Source organism: Zeus faber, assembly GCF_960531495.2.
Source record: "Zeus faber genome assembly, chromosome: 6".
In the NCBI taxonomy this organism is placed as follows: Eukaryota; Metazoa; Chordata; class Actinopteri; order Zeiformes; family Zeidae; genus Zeus; species Zeus faber.
The window spans coordinates 5,633,547-5,655,119 of record NC_137201.1 but is presented as its reverse complement, the minus strand read 5'-3'; the positions used below and the strand labels follow the sequence as shown (position 1 = coordinate 5,655,119).

Sequence of the window (21,573 nt, the reverse complement as noted above, 5' to 3'; positions counted from 1 at the left end):
AAATGGCATGAATGTTTGCAATATTTAATATGAAAATTATGTTGTTATTTCTTGCATTGCTGGACGTGGCTGCACTGTGCACTAGGCAAATTCAGCAAACTAGGCTATGAATGATATAGGAATTTTAACAGTTTGCATGAACATCCCAAAACATTAGCCATCCAAACCGCACCACGTTACGAGATGATATTGTAAATCACATACTTAAATGTAAGTCATCTTGCAATGTGTGTCAATCGGCTTCTGGCTACATAACATTAAGAGCATTAACAAGCATTAAGAAGTAATAATAAAAATAACTTGGATTTATATAGCGCCTTTCAGGAACCCAAGGACACTTTACAATGGAAAAACAAAAAACAAACAAGGCAGGGTAGATAATAAAACAAGACAGGGTAGAAAATAAAAAAAAAAGATAAATAACAGAAAAATAAAAATAGGTCTAGCCTACTAGTGAGTCCTGTTAAAAGTGCCTTTTACCTTTGCGTTCACACAGCACATTTGGCTACCTGTTCATATCATTTCAAACAGACAAGTACAGGATAAATAATCAATGTTTTTTTTGTTTATTATACTTATTAATAAAATCCGGACACATCGGATGTAGTATACAGTGGGGAGAACAAGTATTTGATACACTGCCGATTTTGCAAGTTTTCCTACTTAAAAAGCATGTAGAGGTCTGTCATTTTTATCATAGGTACACTTCAACTGTGAAAGACGGAATCTAAAATAAAAATCCAAAAAATCACATTGTATGATTTTTAAATAATTCATTTGCATTTTATCACATAAAATAAGTATTTGATCACCTACCAACCAGTAATAATTCCGGCTCTCACAGACCTGTTCATTTTTCTTTAAGAAGCCATTCTCCACTCATTACCTGTATTAACTGTACCTCTTTGAACTTGTTACCTGTATAAAAGACACCTGTCCACACTCAATCAATCAGACTCCAACCTCTCCACAATGGGAAAGACCAGATAGCTGTCTAAGGAAATCATGGACAAAATTGTAGACCTGCACAAGGCTGGGATGGGCTACAGGACAATAGGCAAGCAGCTTGGTGAAAAGGCAACAACTATTGGCGCAATTATTAGAAAATGGAAGAAGTTGAAGATGATAGTCAATCTCCCTCTGTGAGGGGCTCCATGCAAGATCTCACCTCGTGGAGCCTCAATGATCATAAGAAAGGTGAGGGATCAGTCCAGAACTACACGGCAGGACCTGGACAATGACCTGAAGAGAGCTGGGAGACAGGGATAGTAGCTGGGAGTATCAAAGAAAACCATAAGTAACACACTATGCCGTCATGGATTAAAATCCTGCAGCGCAAGCAGGGTCCCTCTGCTCAAGCCAGCGCATGTCCAGGCCCGTCTGAAGTTTGCCAATGACCATCTGGATGATCCAGAGGAGGAATGGGAGAAGGTCATGTGGTCTGATAAGACCAAAATAGAGCTTTTTGGTTTAAACTCCACTAACCATGTTTGGAGGAAGAAGATGATGGAGTACAACCCCAAGAACACCATCCCAACCGTGAAACATGGAGGTGGAAACATCATTCTTTGGGGATGCTTTTCTGCAAAGGGGACAGGACGACCGCACCGTATTTGAGGGGAGGATGGATGGGGCCATGTATCGCGAGATCTTGGCCAACAACCTCCTTCCCTCAATAAGAGCATTGAAGATGGGGCGTGGCTGGGTCTTCCAGCATGACAACGACCCGAAACACACAGCCAGGGCAACGAAGGAGTGGCTCCATAAGAAGCATCTCAAAGTCCTGGAGTGGCCTAGCCAGTCTCCAGACCTGAACCCAATAGAAAATCTTTGGAGGGGGCTGAAAGTCTGTGTTGCCCAGTGACAGCCCTGAAACCTGAAGGATCTGGAGAAGATCTGTATGGAGGAGTGGGCCAAAATCCCTGCTGCAGTGTGTGCAAACCTGGTTAAGAACTACAAGAAACATCTGATCTCTGTAATTGCAAACAAAGGTTTCTGTACCAAATATTAGGTTGTTTTTCTGAGGTATCAAATACTTATTTCATGCAATAAAATGCAAATTAACTACTTAAAAATAATACAATGTGATTTTCTGGATTTTTTTTTTTTAGATTCAGTCTCTCACAGTTGAAGTGTACCTATGATAAAAATGACAGACCTCTACATTCTTTGTCAGTGGGAAAACCTGCAAAATCGGTGGTGTATCAAATACTTGTTCTCCCCACTGTATGTGACTTTATGTGTTCTTCTAACCCTCATTGTGAAGTGTATTGTCTGGATCAACTACAACCATGGAAATGGAAGGTGACATTGACTGTTTCGACTTTGACTTTTTATGCCAGTCTATTGGCGATTTCTTGGGGGGGGGGGCGCGATAGGACGATTGAAATTTTGCACAATTGCCCAAGCCTCCTATTTGTTTACTACTACTCCAGTCCTTCTTCTTCCTCTTGGCTTGTTGCCTCTCCTATATTTCCTTCACTCCCTGTTAACTGACATTCAAAGCAATGAGTCTTTCCACAATACACATCCGGGCGAAACCCTCATGACTATGTCTCGCAGATTACCAACTCATTAGTTAACTTCATCATTAACATTTCTACATGTGAGTCCTCTCATGGTCATAGAATTCGGAACTGCATGTGTTTTATTGGATTAAGTCAGTTCCCTCATTTGTCAACCTGTTACACAATCTGGCAGATAGTGAGAAATTTGTAACAGGAAATGGTATCACGATTGTGGCACAGCGTACAGCGGCTGTGTCGGCACGGTCTCAAACTGTGTGCATGAGTGAAATTTGAGTTTGGTGTCCGTTTTGTGGCAGTAATGCCTGTCAATATTAATTGCGATAAGTGCATTAAACATTTATAGACAAGTCTGTACTTAACTTGGTGGGGAAAGAAGCTTAGTTGTGTGTGCCAACTTCCAAGTTGAGGTGTAGTTTTATGAAACTAAATATTTTACTGGGCTTATCAACTTTCACATTTCCTCTCAGTTTTATAGATGAGGTGCAAGAGGAGCTCCCAGGCTATACCTAGAAATTATTATGCAACCTTTTACGTAATTATCATACCTTGTGTGTACATGTGGCATCTGCATCTCACCTGGTTGGTTAATTGTATATGTGTATTATTTACAGGTGTTCCACGGTTCTTTTTGGATTTATTTCTTGAGGCCTTGATACGGACAAGGGGAAAACTCTTGGTGAAACATTCATATGGAAAAATGGAAGGACTTGAAAGCGTCTCTATTTTAGGATGTGAGCAACAGTTAATGGCATATCAGTGCCAACACCGAAGCCATTGCCATAATAGTGAGCCCTTACCCCTGAACAAAACGTTTATGGTGTATGAACCAGAGTTTCCGTTAGAAAAAATTGCTCCTAGTGCAGCTGCTTTAATTAACATTTCACTCATACAATTTTGATGAAATCAAAAAACTAAATAAATATGGTACGTCTAAATAAATAAGTTTGTGGGGCATGTCTTTTTGACATATTTTAGACAATGAATATTTACCATCTGCTTTGGGTCAGACCTTAAATATAAAAAAAACCCCACCAAACTATGGATCTGTATGGTGTCATTGTCACATGACATCATCTTTCTGCTTCTTCGAGCTCTGGACGCTGTGCTCTGTCCCTGCTCCGTGTGTGTTTACAAGCAACCTGTCTCTCCCCAGCACGAGTGACATTAATAACATTTTATTTTATTTTATTTTTTTTTATTATTCTTATTTATCTGCCAGGAAAAATCTGAGCATTGAAAAAGGTACAAGTGCAGTTTACCGTGTTCTGAAACTGATCCCTCACCCTCTCCGCTCAGAACTGTTTTGGATTTATTGATCGTTTGTAATGCTCATTGTGTGAAGGTGTTTTTGTATTGCGTATAAAAATAAATAATAATAATTTCTATTAGGTTTTCCCTCTTGTTGTTGTGACTTTTTCTTTTTTAACCGTCATTGTAATAATGTGTGTTGTCTCAATCAACTACGGCCATAGAAATGGAATATCTCTCATACTCTTTCATATTCTTTCCTTTGGAATTTATTTTGTTTCCTTACAGTCTTACTTGTATGGAAAATGAAAAATGTAAACCCAACCGGTGCGCGCACATCGGGTCTGGTCCTTCGGTGGAGGGAGCGGAGACGTTGCTTCGGTTGGGAGGCTGGCTTTTGTTGGTGCTGGAGTGGCTAGGAGCCTGGTGGGGAGCGAGGGGGTTCTCTGCTTGCTCGGAGTGGTCCCCACACTCAAAGCATTTCATGGTCCCGCATTCAGGAAAAAAACCCAATAACGTCTGATTTAGATTTTGGATTCTAAATCGGATATGAAATGATCGAATGATCAACCTAAAGCTCCAGTGCAGCTTCCTGTATTTTTGGAGTCTATTAGTAACATGGGCCCCTTTCCTGAACACAGCCATTTGTCAATGTATTGAGAATAGAGATGTTTACAATTAATCGATTATCAATTAATTGCTAATAAGAATTTCATCTATAAGATTTCAAATTAAACAATTAACTGCAACTAACTACTAAACTATCAACAGGACTTTCCCCCCCATGCTGAGGGCGTAGGCCGTTTAATAAGCTGTTACATTCTCCCTTGCAGTCCCTCACCAGAATGACAGCGGGCAGTCGAGAAAAAAATACACAGTGGAACAGTAAGTAGTAGTAGATAGAGGTTTCTGGAGGAATGGCCAACAACAAACATGGCTGCGCGTAGAAAACGAGAGCGTTTTGATGCCGAGGAGGAAACAGTTTATTGTTGCTCATCAACTAACCCTCAACTCGCGCAAAGATAAGTCCGAAATATTCCTGATGTGCGAGCCAGCTCGACGAGTCTTGCCTGAAAGTTCTTCATTTTGAAACTAAATGAGGAAAAACAGTCATAACATCGCAACCTTGTGCCGTCGTGTAGGTCCCCAACTGCCATGGCCCCACACTCTGGTTACGTCATTAGATTTTATGTTATCAATTAATCAACGTTTGTTTAAGGTTAACAACTATAGATTCAGGAAATTCCTTTAAATTTGCATCTCTAATCTATTTTTATTTAAATTTTTTACCTGTGCTGTCAGCATGCTAGGCATACATACATTTGTATGCTATTGCATCTAGGATAAAGTTAGTCTGCAAGTAGAGTTCAGCTTTTCAACCTGCAATGCAACTCTTTATTAATTCTTACATCATAAAGAACTGCTGCAATTACTCCATCCTGTGGATGACAAAAGTCACAGTTTTTTATTATACAGAGCCGCCACCAATCCCCCCTTTGGAGAACTATTTTACCATGTTTGAGTCTATAACAACTACTCCAAGTGCGGGAGATTCAACACGGCTGAGACAATTAAACATAGAACCAAAAAACATTTACACGGAAAACAAAAATCGGACGACAACATGTATTGAAAAACTGAGTTAACCAGGTCCAGGAAAACTGGAACAGCAGTTTGGCACGTAGCCTCTTCCTGTCATAGTTATGGCAGTAAATGAGGAAGAAAAGGAGGGATGCAACCAGGCGGGTGGTGGGAGAATAGATATTTTCATGGTTAACTTGAGTGTCGCATGAAATTACAGGTTTTCAAGCGGATATTCTGTAGCAATACTTGGTGTAAGGACATGTTTACCCAGTTGTGATTAGCGGTTTTAAAAGTGATGCATGACATACAACCTGGGCCAATGATTAGACCAGTGAATGGCCTGTTATCAGCTGCAGTGTTAATAACTTCAGATCATCAACCCCAAACAGCTGATAACAATAGATAAGAGATGTGCTTGACATGGCACTATCTTTTTCTTACATGTTTTCAAATCTGTAAAGATTTAGAAAACACTCCCTCAAGGTTATTGTCTTTTTCAATGTCCATCCTTATGTCTGTCTTTATGCAGTCTAGAATCTGACATTTTTCCCCTGTATAGAGCGGGTTTTCTGACCACAGTCTTAGATATATTGTTAATCTGCATTCCTGTCTGTATTGTTTCCCCGCAGGTATAGGAGTATTGAGGAGGGTTTTGGCCTGACTACTTTAGGACTGCATCTGCCGTGATGAATATCCCAGAATACTACGCAGGGAAGAATGTGCTCATTACTGGGGCGACAGGCTTCATGGGCAAGGTACAGTAGTAGTGGACCGAAAAGTTGGCCAGAAGCCTTTTCTTTTATATTATATATTGATGAGTGCAAAACCAATGCATAGATGGATGTGATTGATACATGTGTGTATTATATTGTAATGTTATTAAAATACTCACATGCTGAATTTCTTGCAGGTCCTGCTGGAGAAGCTACTGAGGTCGTGCCCTGATGTTAGTGCCGTCTATGCGATGGTCAGACCCAAAGCTGGCCAGAGTCCCCAGGCTCGAATCGCAGACATGATCAGCTGTAAGGTGAGCAGTGGAGGAGGAGGATGTATGTTTGTAAGGACTTGTTATCCTCAAGGCCCCAACTATGAACCGTTAGGGAAACTTAATTACACCCTGTTACTCCTGCCTCAGGACTCAGTGCAAACCAAGCCATAAGCCAAATTAAATGAAATGGGTTGCCGCAACGCTTCCAAAAAGGTAGCTTCTGTCATTTTGTGCTCCCCGACAGACCTGTAATCCAGAGGTCTATGCAGCTTTGCTATCCTATAGTTCGACAAATTTGCATGTCAAGGCTCACCATAGTTGAACTCTTCACCTTTGCTACGCCTTTAATTTGTTACTCAAAGCCAATTCACGATTGCTTTGAAACACATAGAAATTTATGCAAAACGGGGACGTTTGACAAACATGAAGAAACGCCAATAGTGTGTGGCTTTTTTAAATGGTCCTAGGTCCCGTAAAAATTCCTCATTAAAGCATGTGGCGTACATCCTTCAGCTGTTTGACAGATTGCAAGACGAGCAGCCGGATTTTGCGGAGAAAATCATCGCAGTAAACAGTGACCTCACGCAGCCAGAGCTGGACCTGAGTAAAGAGGATCAGTCTATCCTGGTTGAGAACGTTAACATCGTCTTCCATTGCGCTGCCACCATCCGCTTCAATGAACCACTAAAGTGAGTGGTCGTCCCTGTATTGTCTTCAATTGCCTTGAACTGTATTTTCATGTTGGAGTGAGTTACGGTCTTTCAATGTTAAAAGGTTCGCTATTGTTCAATCCCCCCAGAGATGCCATGCAGCTGAATGTGTTGGCCACCCAAAAGATGGTAGCGCTCGCCCACAGGATCGAGCACCTGGAGGTATTCCTCCATGTCTCTACGGCCTATGCCAACTGTGACCGGGAGCTGATCGAGGAGGTCGTCTACCCTCCCCCCGTCGACTACAGGAAGCTGATTGACACCCTGCAGTAAGTTTGATGTTTTTGCTTGTGGTGTGGAGATGGGATGGTTTGAGCAGCTACACCTGACCTGGATCTAGGTGATTGGGTCAGGGTGGCTGCATACCTCTTGCTCATTGGTTGGGATAACGAAAATCAGATTAAAACCCCCATCTTCACACTCAGTCAGGAGGGGACCCCTGTCATGACATGTTCCATCTGCTCCTGGCTAATTCCACCTAGCCTCCTCTCTCCAATAAACTGGAGGGTGTCAGGATTTACAGTTTGTTTTTGATAACCTTTAAAGTGGTGCTGCTATGAATATTGCTTTCACTCATTTTCTGTGTTTACCATTATGTACAAATGGATCGTGTTTTTTTTTAACTTAACTTACCTTGGTATAGATAAGGCTTTAAAACTGTTTTGTGTTGTTTTGTTTTTTTCCTTTCCTCCTATCTGTTTGTTCTGAGCCCAACCAGTTGGAACAGTATTAAACCGGTTAATACCATTCTTTTTTTACATGTATTATATGCTCTAAAAACATTTCTGTATGAGCCTGTTTATAGGAATCATACAATGTAGGTCTGCCATCTGGTAGTGTGGATGTAGAAAATGCATTTTTATTTAATATTAGACTTAAAAATAAAGTTGTCAACTGTTAATAGCCATTTTAAAGTAACATTTCTGTTGTGGAACAATGAAATGTGATCTGATCAGATGTCAAAATTGAAATTCATACTACTATAAATGGCCATAATTATTTCATATATGCGTTCGACAGCAGTTAGCTGACTTGATTCAGTGCTTGCATTTAGATATTGGACCAATTTTAGCATTATTTGTGTTAGTTTCCATTCTGGGTGTCTGCTCTGTGGAAGTTTTTAGGGATTATATATAATTAATGTCAGTAATATTCGCATCATGCCAAATGAGTCAAGACTGTACAGTAAATGGATGCTGTACAGTATGGCTGTAAAGATGGAGAGTGGCAGAGGCTGAGTGAGATTAGTAAAAGCATTAGAAGTCTGTGGATTGACTGCAGATTAGTCAAAATTATCCTGTTGAGTAGTCTCTGTGTAGTGAATATGTTTAGGCGAGTTAATGCAGTTAATGCGATAACGCAGTAAATGTTTGAAATCTCGAGGTAATGCTGGCGGCTATGGAAGTCCCTTTTTAACAACAACATGCAAAGGCCAACATTAATTCAGCCTTTATTTCCTAGAGGGCAATTGATGTACAGAAACTATAATCAATAGATTTCAAATCTTCGCTCAGGCAGCACACTTCCCTTATATACATATTGTTACATTCAAATAATAGTTTAAAGTTCTATGGGATCAGCAGATCTGCACTAAATTCTCCTTCCCAGAGATGCCAGACACAGATTTTCCTAAATTTACTCATGACTCTAACCCGCTGAACCACTAAATTCCAAGAACCACTGAATTCTAACCTCCACTAATACAAGTGGAATAAATCATTGATTTGAAATAATGTGTGACCTCTCATTGTTGACATTCCTAGTCTTTACACCAGGCTTTGCACTTGTGCAATATGGGTTTACCAAGGTTAAGTGAACTGGATCTTTTGTTTGCGAAAACCGTGTCCTTGTTTTTCAGTTTTGGTCCAGAGTCACCAGTGCAAGTTTGATTTCTTGTGATAACTGAGCCTTTATCAAGCTTCGTGTACACAGCTATATACAGTGTATGCCTTTAATAATCTCAGCGAATCTTGCTGAACGCCTTAAGCCTATAAACCATTCAATGGCTTTTATGTTGTAAATGTGTCTTGGAAAACTCTTGGAAACACTTGAAAGTTGCTAGGTGTAGGTAGTTCTCCCTTGTGAAAATCACTTGACAAAACCAGACAATTGTTTGTATGTGTTTGTGTGATTCCCCTTAGTTTCCATGATGACTGGAGTTCTTGGCCCATTCTATTTTTTTCCCATAGCCAACCTCTCTACCCGGATACCACACCTCGAGCGAGTCGCTTTCATGTATGTCGGAGGTATATGGCTCAAAAACTGTGGGATGAGTTGCACAGTGAAGATGTGATATGTGCCCTGGTTTCCTCTTGCGCTCTCATTGGCTCGTTCTCATTGGCATTGTTGCAGATCTCCTGAGCTATTTCAAAATAAATTAGCTTTGTCGCCGATGTCAGGAGATATTTTCAAGCATGTTTGAAAACATTTGGATAGCAGCATTGGGACCCATTTAAATTTAACGAGCGGTGCTGACAGGAGCATGCTGATATCACAATATCACAGACATAAAAATATGTCTGTGATATTGCAGATGGGTCAAAAACATGTATGATTGGTGTAGTCCTTTTTTTTTTTTGTGTGATATCTATATCCAGTGTATACGAATAATTTTATTAAAGGTTTTCTTAAATTACTGTCCCACTGTCCAGAGTTTAGACTATAAGAGAAAAATGTAGATATTGGTACGTTTTTCATGCTCTCCTCCTCTTCCCCCATCAGATGGATGGATGAGAAGCTGGTGTCTGTGATGACCCCCCAGTTGATCGGAGGGCGTCCCAACACCTACACCTACACCAAGGCCCTGGCCGAGTATCTGGTGCAGCAGGAGGCTGGGGGCCTCAACGTGGCTATAGTCCGGCCCTCCATCGTGGGAGCCAGCTGGAAAGAGCCCTTCCCGGTCAGTTACTCTATTATTTATAGTCTTGGTTACCATATTCTTGAATGTGATGATGTGTGATGAACCTCTGTTGTACATTACATTCTTCCAGACAAATTCTTCCAGCCTTATCTTATCATACTTTTCTTTTTTTAAATCACACCGTTTCCATTCTGACATTTCTTTTAGGGTTGGATTGATAACTTTAATGGACCTAGTGGAATATTTATCGCAGTAAGTATCAAGTCATTTCATTTCAACACTTCAGATTCTGAGTCATTTGCCTGGTTTTATGACCCTGTCTAATGGTGACACAGCAGTGATCCAGACTTGTCAGCCTGGAATACCCGATTGTGATTGGTCAATAGCAGCAATCAGCAGTTAATTTCTTCTGAATATTGACCGTTGTCACGGGCAACCACGACTCCCTGCCTGTATTCACGGCCCTTGTTTCATGCCTCCTATAATGCTGGCATTAAGAAACCATGATGCAACATACTGTAGAAACTACGAGGGATGAGTATGTCCAATTTTACATTAATGACAATAAATAGGTTAGTCATATGTAGGGAAACATTTTGTGTTTTATTTTTTGTTGAAGGGCGAATAGTTCTCCAAGCTGTTGCAGTGTTGTTGTGGACTATTTTTCTTAAAAAGATAAAAAGTTCAGAAGCAGTTGCTGAGCTCACAGCCACGCTAGGCATACTAGTCAAAACATCAATATTCCATCTCAATGTATTATTTTATTAAGTTTGTAGCCTGTTAATAAGCGGCTGTAATTTGCAGCCAGCAGGTTGTCGCATTGTCGCAAAATAACCACCTTGTAAAACAAGTGATGCAAGATGGGGGTTAGAAAAAAGAAAGCGAATTTATCCGCCAGGAAAAATCTGAGCATTGAAAAGGTGTAAGTGCAGTTTACTGTGTTCTGAAACTAGAGCAGGGAGGGAAAGAAGGGAAGGGGAGGGGGCGAAGGTAGAGAGGGGGCATTGGGATGCCTGTGATCTGCGCCCAACTGTGCGCATATCGCGGGTGCACCGAGGACAAGTGCCTCGTGAATATGCATATCTTGCCTTGACAATCCGCTACCTCGATGTCCATTTACGCTGAAAAAAATGTATTAAATGCGCCTGATAAAATGGGCACAATGGGGTCCATTGTGCATCAAGGGGCAAAGGGGCAGGTGATCGGGCATTACATATTGTAAAAATAAAATAAGACTCAAAAAGGTAATACAGAGTGGGGGTACAAAATACAAGTAAAGTGAATAGAGTTATGTATATGGGATAGGCTATTTGTATATCCAGATGTGCAGTAAAGTGCATGTGAATAAAGTGAGTATGAAGATATACAGTACATTATAAAACAGTACGACACAGCAATACAGTAACAGTATTATTAAAAGCCGTCAAGCAGTAAACGACACAATCTCATAGAGAAAGATTTTGATTTATTTTGTTGGCTTAGTTTCATTCTTGTATGGAAAATGAAAAAATGTAAACCTAACTCGGAGAATTGGAGCGGAGCTTCTTTATTTATTTCTCTTCGCGCTGCAACTCCCATAATTCAGTTTTTATTTTGGATGTATTTATTTTCGTTTGTTTCCTACATGTATGAAACAGTTTTTTTTAAACACAGCTGAGTTTTGGGACTGTCCTGTTCCATCCCCTTCCAAAAAAACCTGTGCTGTACAAATGTAATGCCACATTACATTTCATTCTATGTGTGGCCCCCAGCGATTGGCGATTGGAATATTGCACAATTGCCCGAGCCTAATGAACGGCTGGCTGCACATTATCTTTTACTAATTTTGTATCGTCTCTGTGTGTAGTATTTCCTCTGCGTTTATTAGAATTATATCGGTCATCCTTCCCCATCCAGGCCGGTAAGGGAATCCTCCGCACGATGAGGGCCTCTAATGACGCCGTGGCTGACCTGGTGCCTGTGGATGTGGTTATCAACACCACCTTGGCAGCAGCCTGGTACTCAGGAACAAAGAGGTTTGAAATAACTCAACGCGCACGTTTTAAATCTTGATTTATTTATTTTTTATTTGTTATTTCTTAGTATGGCTCAATGTGAATGAAGTTAAAAAGGACACTGCCCCTGCTTTTCCAACAGGCCCAAGAACATCCTGGTGTACAACTGCACTACAGGTGGAATCAACCCCTTCCGCTGGGGAGAAGTTGGTATGATTTTCCTTTCTTAACTTACACTCAACTTTGGAATTTTAGTCAACTTTATTTGAATATCAATGCGGTCATGAAAATAGTATTGACACCATGAACGCTGCAGTAATAAATCATTTTCCTTGACATTTTTGTGTAAGGAGTGGCGGACTGCATTACCATGTTGAGTTAACAAAATAATAATAATTTGAAAGACAGACTGGTTGGTCAGTGATTGAAATAGGAATATAAGTAGTTAAGTTTTCGCCTTCAACTCACTTTCCTGGACTTTTATTTGTATTTTGTTTCATCTAATTTTTGATTATCTATTCATAAGTTGAAAATGATGCCCAGGGGGTCTGGATAGTTGCTCTGGTTATTGTTAGTTTTGACAATGTGAGCCCTACCACTCCCTAGCCAGGCTAGGCACTGGTTCCTGTTCACCTCCCTCCCTCAGCCCTCTGGGAATCCGGTTTGCTCTAGTCATTAGCTTGTGTGGCCTCCTGGTGTGGAAACGTACCATTTTAAAAACGGACACGGCCATTATTTTTATGGTCTTTCAAGGTTTAGTCAACAGACATCATTTCAACGTGAGAAAACTTGGCCAACAAAAGCTGATTAATCAACCAAATGGGGAGGTAAGGGAATTGACTGTGGCAAAGAACATTGTGTAATCTCCTTTTATAATGAGAATTATTCAGCAATCTAATTTGTTCATTTTTTTTGCCTAAATGTTGTGTATTTTTGGTTGCATTCTTACATAATCAGCTTTTTTGGTTGAGGAAAATGTAGGGTAGACAGGAAAGACAATACCATTCATATATATTTACAGGTACTCCTCACTTAATGACCTACCTGTTTAACAACCGTTCGGACTTACAATAAGCTCTCTGATCAGTCTGTATTGTGCACTGCGTATAATACCACAGCGTCAAGCATCTCATCTCATCACCGTTCTCAGTGTGGTTCCCGCAGCCTGTCAGTATTTACTGCACTAGCGTACGCAGTCGCCACGCCCCCTTACCGTGAAATAACACGGGTCCTCGCTTATCGACCAATACACTTAACGACCTGGTCCTAGGAATGGAACTCCGTCGTTAAGTGAGAAGTACCTGTATTCATTACCTATAAATATATATATATATTATATTTATATAAAACATTATTCATTTGGACATTTCCTGACCTGGATTAAATTCTTTGGATGTACTGTGGCTGAGATCTAACCTTTTTCTAAGGTTTAAACCTTTTCCCCATTGGAATGCATTTAAGCACAGTGATAAGGCCAGGGTTGAAAAATGGCTTTCCTATCCTTTAACTCTTACTTACAGAATTGGTTGCATTTCAAGTCCTGATTAGAGACTGTGCTGACACCAGTATTATAGACCATAAATCAACATAGAGAACATATGCACAATTGATTGTCTTTTTTCATCAATGACCTCAAATTGTGAAAACTGGGTGATTATTTACATCAAAATTGGGATGGGGGCTCCACAGTTGATGACGCTGACGTTATGAACAAATATTATTTCGTTTGTACTGAAATTACTTCCAAAAACTTATTAGAAATTAAGCAATGCATCTTGGTGTTCTGAAATAAGTATGTGAAGGCTTTAATGAGGCAACTATTCAACAAGGGCTAAGGCCTTTGACTGCGCTTGGTGTGACCGCTGTCATTAAACTCCCTTTTGTCTCTTAGAGCACCACGTAATATCCACGTTCAAGAGGAACCCCCTTGAGCAGGCCTTCCGTCGGCCCAATGTTAATCTCACAACCAATCACCTAATCAATCAGTACTGGATCGCCGTGAGCCACAAAGCTCCGGCCTTCCTCTATGATCTGTACCTCAGGCTGATGGGACGAGAGCCCAGGTAACCCCGTCAAACCCCCGATTTCTGACGTACTGCCAACCCCGCTACCCCACCCCCTCACGCTTTGCCTTAGTCTAGCAAGTCTCACCGTGTCGTGATGCTAAATGTGATGTCACATGGCGCTTGTGTGCCGTCGTTTTTTGGAGCTTAAGGATGTATAACCCGACAGTGGCACGCTGCCGGGTTCTGCAGCCTTCGGTCTCTCTCCACTCATAGTACTATGTGGGCTAGATGTACTATGTACGCTTAATGGTTGCATTTGTTGTATATGTTGTCAAGGTCCGTCTTGGTTCATTGAACAATAGAACAAAGATGGACTCTGTCTAAAGATGTTTCCAGACACCCAATGGAAAGGTAATTTCTTGCTGGTCCATGAAAAGCACTTAAGTGAGACGATGGGAAGCAGCGGATTGGGACACTGAACTCTGGACAGTGGTTCTCTGTGCTAATGGCCGGTTAGCAGGGGAGGTCTCATTACGGGACCTGCAATTCCACCAGTAGCTTGAAAAGGGCCTCCGTCCTTGCACCATGTGTCCTTGTCTTGTGATGTGTGTGTGTGTGTGTGTGTGTGTGTGTGTGTGTGTGTGTGTGTGTGTGTGTGTGTGTGTGTGTGTGTGTGTGTGTGTGTGTGTGTGTGTGTGTGTGTGTGTGTGTGTGTGTGTGTGTGTCTTCTCCTGCAGAGAACTGTATTAACATGACCTTCAAGACCAACCCCTTAGAGCAGGCTTTTAGAAGGCCCAATGTCAATCTGCGCTCCAACCCCTTTACCAATCAGTACTGGACCACGGTCAGCCACACCCTACCTGCTCTGCTCTATGACGGCTATCTCAGGCTGATGGGCCGCAAGCCCTGGTAAGGTTGCAACAGCCCCCCCCCCAACTCCCCCACTCCTCTGGCATACCCTCCTGTGGGTCAGCACCACTCCACCCAGCCTATTCCACCAACCCATTCCACCCCACTGTTTCATCCAGAGGGTTTAATTGGGTGCCATGCTGAAAGGGGAATGGGCAGAAGAAACAAGTTTGCTGTGGGGTTGTTGTTTGTTTGTGCATGACATCATGGCATCGGCTGGACCTTAAATTTTGCTAGGACGGACAGATGGGCACTTTTTCAAATTTGTTTTTAATTGCTCTTTAACAAGCCATGCTGGAAACATCAACTCCATTACCTTCACACTCCACTCATCCAATCATGGAATCTCCAGAGGCGACACAATGGGCCTTTTGATGTTTGGCTACATCCAAAGGTTGTGTTCAGTGGGAGGGCCAACTGGCTGCTTCACGTTCTCCAAATTGGCAGCATTCTGAAAATGTACTTCATGTCCCACTGAATACAACTGTTCGCCACAGAAGGTGGTTGGTATTGGTTTTGCATCTTGTCATTTTTTGGCCCAGATTGTTTACAAGCCAGAAGCATTTCAGATACAATTATTATTCTGGAGCAATATTCACTGTGCCGAATTGTTGAGACAAAAAGGTTTACAATTGGGATTTTGGCTAACCCTGTCAACCATACTATATCCAAAATATGATGTTAAGCCTCCTTTTTTTTGCGGCTGTGCTCTATTTCTTGAGTCATTGCAAATTAAACTTGTTGCAATCCAAAGCGTAAATTTAAAATATTTATCTTCTTAATAAATGGGGAAATATTTAAAAGCATCTCCCATCGAAATCCATACTTGATGGCCAAACTCATATTCTGGATTACATAACGTTGACCTAAATTTAGGATCTGGTTCTGCACATGTTGTACATATTCAGCCTGCACGCATCGTGATAACCTGCTTATACCCATGTCTGGGGCGGGGGGGGGTTTGCTCTGTGCAAAACGCTTTTGTCGCATGCAAACAAATCTTCCAAATGAAAGTTGAGTTTTCTTTTTCTCAATGTCTCTGTGTGCAGATGTGAGAACCTGAGTTATGAACCTGGTATCCAACTTTTCTGAGAAGGAGGAAGTGTTTTTTGAGGCAAAGGCTCCTATTGTGTAGTCATAGGCATCGGCATTAGAATAATACTAGATGGGTAGTACAATGACTTCAATCATGCAGCAGTAGTCCTAAAAAGTGCCACAAACCTGCCAATAAATCACCTCAGACCTTCTATCTTCTCAGGATTTAAGTTGCCCTCCCAGGCTTAATTCATTTCTTCACTCCTCTCCAGTCCAATTGGCTCTTCATATATACACTTGTTATCAAAAGTTTACATACCCTGGGAGAATTTATGATATCTTGGCCATTCTTCAGAGAATATGAATGATAACACAAAAACCTTTCTTCCACTCATGGTTAATGGTTGGGTCAAGCTCTTTATTGGCAAACAACTGTGTTTACTCTTTTTAAATCAAAATGACAAAAGAAAGTACCCAAATGACTCTGATAAAAAGTTTACATACCCCAGTGACTTTGACCTGATAACATGCACAAAAGTTGACACAAACAGGTTTGAATGGCTAATCAAGGTTCCCATCCCTACCTGTGACCTGTTTGTTTGTAATTAGTGTGTGTGTATAAAAGGTCAGTGAGTTTCTGGGCTTCTGACAGACCATTGCATCTTTCATCCAGTGCTGCACAGACGTTTCTGGATTCTGAGTCATGGGGAAAGCAAAATAATTGTCAAAGGATCTGCGAGAAAAGGTTATTGAACTGCATAAAACAGGAAAGGGGTATAAAAAGATATCCAAGGAATTGAGAATGCCAATCAGCAGTGTTCAAACGCTGATTAAGAAGTGGAAAATGAGGGATTCTGTTGAAACCAAACCACGGCCAGCAAAGATTTCAGCCACAACTGCCAGGAAAATTGTTCGAGATGCAAAGAAAAACCCACAAATAACTTCAGCTGACATACAGGACTCTCTGAAAAATTGTGGTGTGGCTGTTTCAATATGCACAATAAGGAGGCACTTGAAGAAAAATGGGCTGCATGGTCGAGTCGCCAGAAGAAAGCCATTTCTGCGCAAACGTCACAAAGTATCCCGCTTACATTACGCCAAACAGCACAGAGACAAGCCTCAAAACTTCTGGAACAAAGTAATTTGGAGTGATGTGACCAAATTGAACTTTTTGGCCACAACCATGAACGTTACATTTGGAGAGGAGTCAACAAGGCCTATGATGAAAGGAACACCGTTCCTACTGTGAAACACGGAGGTGGATCACTGTTTTAGGGATGTGTGAGCTACAAAGGCACAAAGGCACAGGAAACTTGGCCAAAATTGATGGCAAGATGCAGCATGTTATTAGAGAATACTGGAGGAAAAATTTCACTCATCAGCCCGGAAGCTGCGCATGGGACCTTTTTGGACATTCGAACATGACAATGATCCAAAACACAAGGCCAAGTCGACCTGTCATTGGCTACAGCAGAACAAAGTGAAGGTTTTGGAGTGGCCATCTCAATCTCCTGACCTCAATATCATTGAGCCACTCTGGGGAGATCTCAAACGTGCAGTTCATGCAAGACAGCCCAAGAACTTACAGGAACTGAAGGCTTTTTGCTAAGAAGAATGGGCAGCTTTGCCATCTGAGAAAATAAAGAACCTCATCCACAACTACCACAAAAGACTTCAAGCTGTCATTGATGTTAAAGGGGGCAATACACGGTATTAACAACTGGGGTATGTAAACTTTTGATCAGGGTCATTTGGGTACTTTCTTTTGTCATTTTGATTTAAAACATTTACATTTAGTCATTTAGCAGACGCTTTTATCCAAAGCGACTTACAATTGTTCAAAGACCGACGGACGCAGCCATCAGGAGCAATTAGCGGTTAAGTGTCTTGCTCAAGGACACTACAGCATGCTAGCAGGAGGAGCCTGGGATCGAACCAGCAACCTTTGGATCACTAGACCACCAGCTCTACCTCCTGAGCAACACAGTTGTTTGCAAATAAATAGCTTCACCCAACCATTAACCATGAGTGGAAGAAAAGTTTTTGTGTTATCATTCATATTCTCTGAAGAATGGCCAGGAAATCATAAATTCTCCGAGGGTATGTAAACTTTTGAGCACAACTGTATTTGTCTCTCTCTCCTTGCCTTCGTCCTCCACATTCATCTTCTTCTTCCTCCCCACCCTGCTCTAGGATGATGAAGACAATCACGCGTCTCCACAAGGCCATGATGGTGTTGGAGTACTTCACCAGCCACTCCTGGGTGTGGAACACCGACAACATAGGCATGCTCATTGGCCAGATGACCCCCGAAGACAAGAAGGCACGGAGGACCCACACACACACACACACTGTTTGATCCCTTATTTTAATAATCTTATTTGTTCTTTTCACCATTGACCTCAAACCTGATTCACTACATTCATCCTCTGTCCAACTCTTAGCCATGTTTCTGTTATGTCCAAAGAGAGATGGAGAAAGGCGCTTGAGAAACTGCCTAAGAAATGACATAGGCGTGCTGGGGCGGCAGACACAGATTGACTGTTGGCTCAGTGGTGTGCGTCTGCGACTCGTAGGCTGTCACAATGGAGCGATTCACTTTCAACGACCGGGCGATAAAGGAGACGTTGTTCTGCGTGTGATGCCTCGAATTACTGAAAGGGACTGTTGGGGGAGGGATGTCCGATAGTAAGGTTTTTATATCTAGCCAGTTAAAGTTTTTGAAAGGTCGCGTTTTAAATCATATTCACAATGGCAATTTAAAGCTTTGTTACAGTGGCCTTAACACGCTTAAAGAGTGATTTAAACATTGGTTCCGTTTAATGTATAGACATTTAAAGACACGCCTGATTGGATAATCACCTGATTGCATAGTCACCTGATTGAAAGCAAACTTTGAGAGGATCCAGGATGCCGTCATCCCCACTTGGATAATGGCATCTAGTACCGAATGCCTCGTGGAATCCATTTTGTCAAGAGACAAAACACAGCGTCAGTGTTGCAAATTTTGCAGGATATTAGCAATGGAATAGTTTTTGAAATTCTTTTCCCTCTGCTCAGGTGTTCAATTTCGACGTGCGTCAGCTGCACTGGGCGGAGTACATGGAGAGTTATTGTATGGGCACCAAGAAGTATGTCCTCAACGAAGAGCTGTCAGGCCTGCCTGCTGCACGCAAACACCTCAACAAGTAAGACCACCACCCCCCCACCCCAATAATCCGTACAATTATTAAAAAAAAATTATAATCCAATATTTGATTCAGGCATCAGCTCTTCATATACTGATTCAATTGTTTGTGACGGGGTCCGCCTCTCCAATGAAGTTGATGAAACAGTGTAGCTAGTTGTGGTCAGTGAACTGTCAATATGTATCAATAATAATATATTTCAGCACCCCTGTGTTAGCGTGGATATTTCCGCAGCTTTTAATGGAATTCTGGAACTCGCCGTGTAATCCACCCAACACGGGTGATTTTATGGATTGCCACTTTAAACCGGATGGCTTTTAGTTGTTAAATGTGGGCTAGAGATCGACTTCATTGCTGTATTTGTCAGATCTTAGTTACAGACAATATAGGGTAATTGACGCACAGTTCTTTTGCAAATCTTCATGTAATTTGATGTCTTAATGGAATCTGATTGAACTGCTGTATTTCACATGAAACGCTGGAATTCTTTTGTTAGATCATTTGTGGTCAACTTCCTGTGCCGCACATTGCATGGTTACTTAGGAAGGTCCCATCATAGAGAGCTCACTTCATTGGCTCTTATACCAGCCAGCCAGGACTCCTGTTAATATTAAATGTGTTTTGATATTTTCAGAATAGTCAGACATTGGCAAAGATTACATCAAGCCTGTTTTGACTAGAGTCTCTGCGCACCTCACACTAAAGGAGATGAGATGAGACTGGAGATGAGACTGCGCATGGACAAAAGGCTGCGCATGATTTTAATTGACGTTGGAAATTTGTCCACGACAGTGAAGTGGCTTCGAATGTCGTCTGGGCCGAGGTCGGCATTAGATGATTCGCGGCGGTGTAGGAAAATCGCCGGATTAACTTGAAAGTACCCTGAGGACTTCAACCTTGTTCATCCTTTCCATTAACCACTGATAAGGTTAACACGCAAGCCGAGGCCGATGAACACGCCCGACTGTCACTCATTTAAATACCCACCCTGCTGAATAACGCACTTAGAGCAGCAATAATCCTCTGAGCTGCACTTTATCTTGGAAACACATCTTGACTGCAGAGAATCTGAAATGCCAGATTGCTCTGTGGAGGACCAATGTTGACAAGACACTCATGGTCCAGGAAATTTAGTGTAACGATCGTTAGTAATGGGTGGGTGAATATTTAATATAAAAATAATTGGACTCTGGGCGTTGTATGATGGTGTCTTGTAGTATATACCGCTACCTTTCATCTGTTGTTCACTCATCTATGATCAGTACAGGTCCTCGTTTTAAACGTTTGGTGCTTAAATCGGTTAATGGTCACGCAACAAGTAGCGCTGGATATAAAAACATTAAAGGATAAGTTTGCTATTTTTCAACCCAGGTCTGAAAATGTTGGTTCCCATCATTTATAACTATTCACAGCATGACCTTGCTGAACCCTCTACAATTGAGAAAATAAGCCTTGAAAAAAACAAGGGAAATGTCCTTTGTCGAAAATGGTAAACTCACATTATAGTCGCATGTGTCTTAGTTTTATTTTTTGAATAGCGGTAATGTCGCATTTTGTACTGTAGTACACCCAGAACATTGGGTTGCCAGCAAGAAGCGCCGCAAGTTCCCGTTTCTAGTCTCTTAAGTTGCATCGATGTAGCCAATAAAATCACTAATAATAATGTCAACTTTAATAATCCACATGGGGAAACTGGTTTTCTGCATTTACCAATTCTAGTATCTGTCGTATGTATGAGCAGTGGGCTGCCACCCATGTAGCGGGACCCGGGGAGCAGTTGGGGGGTTAAGTGCCTTGCTCAAGGACACTAAAGCACGCTACCAGCCGGGGATCAAACTGGCAATCTTGTGATCAATAGACAACCTGCTGTACCGCCTGATCCTGATTTTTCACTATAACATACAGTTTAAAGACTAACTGAACGTCATTGTGATGTTCACATTTTCAAAAAGAACCTTTAACATGTTCAACCATTCAACCCATTCAACTGCATTTAAACTGCAGCAGAGCGCTACGTTTCTTAACAGTAAAGCACTCAACAAGTTTGTGCTACAAACAGTTATAAATGGGGGGATGGTAGCTCAAGCGGTAGTGTTGGTGGTCTAGTGATCTAAAGGTTGCTGGTTCGATCCCAGGCTCCTCCTGCTAGCACGCTGTAGTGTCCTTGAGCAAGACACTTAACCCCTAATTGCGCCTGATGGCTGCGTCCATCGGTTTTTGAACAATTGTAAGTCGCTTTGGATAAAAGCGTCTGATAAATGTAATGTAATAAATGACGGGAACCATCTGACATTTTAATAAGATCTGGATTGGCAATTGCCAAACGTATCCTTTTCAAAAACTACAAAAAGAAGAAAAAAGCAGTGGAGTGGCCTAAATAGGGAGGTACACTTGAAAAGACGTGAGAACAAAAGACGTTAGAACCAGCGGAGAACATGTCCCAGAACACCCTCGTTAGAATACTCAAAAAGAATTCTGCGGTGAGAGAAGCACGAACTCAACAGTGAGAGGCGGTGGCTTTGC

At 41.6% G+C, this 21,573-nt stretch overlaps 1 protein-coding gene across 1 annotated transcript in view; it reads left to right on the top strand.

Moving 5' to 3' along the window:
- The window catches only part of far1 (fatty acyl CoA reductase 1), a 32,963-nt gene that overhangs the window by 7,887 nt on the left and 3,503 nt on the right, over positions 1–21,573 (top strand). Inside the window, exons 2-12 of the mRNA XM_080001919.1 lie at positions 5,990–6,115; positions 6,271–6,387; positions 6,862–7,037; positions 7,148–7,327; positions 9,780–9,957; positions 10,126–10,170; positions 11,815–11,933; positions 12,055–12,122; positions 13,804–13,975; positions 18,056–18,185; positions 18,923–19,050. Coding sequence (XP_079858045.1) covers positions 6,047–6,115; positions 6,271–6,387; positions 6,862–7,037; positions 7,148–7,327; positions 9,780–9,957; positions 10,126–10,170; positions 11,815–11,933; positions 12,055–12,122; positions 13,804–13,975; positions 18,056–18,185; positions 18,923–19,050 — 1,382 coding nt within the window. The 5' untranslated portion in view covers positions 5,990–6,046. The remainder of the gene's footprint in view (positions 1–5,989; positions 6,116–6,270; positions 6,388–6,861; positions 7,038–7,147; positions 7,328–9,779; positions 9,958–10,125; positions 10,171–11,814; positions 11,934–12,054; positions 12,123–13,803; positions 13,976–18,055; positions 18,186–18,922; positions 19,051–21,573) is intronic.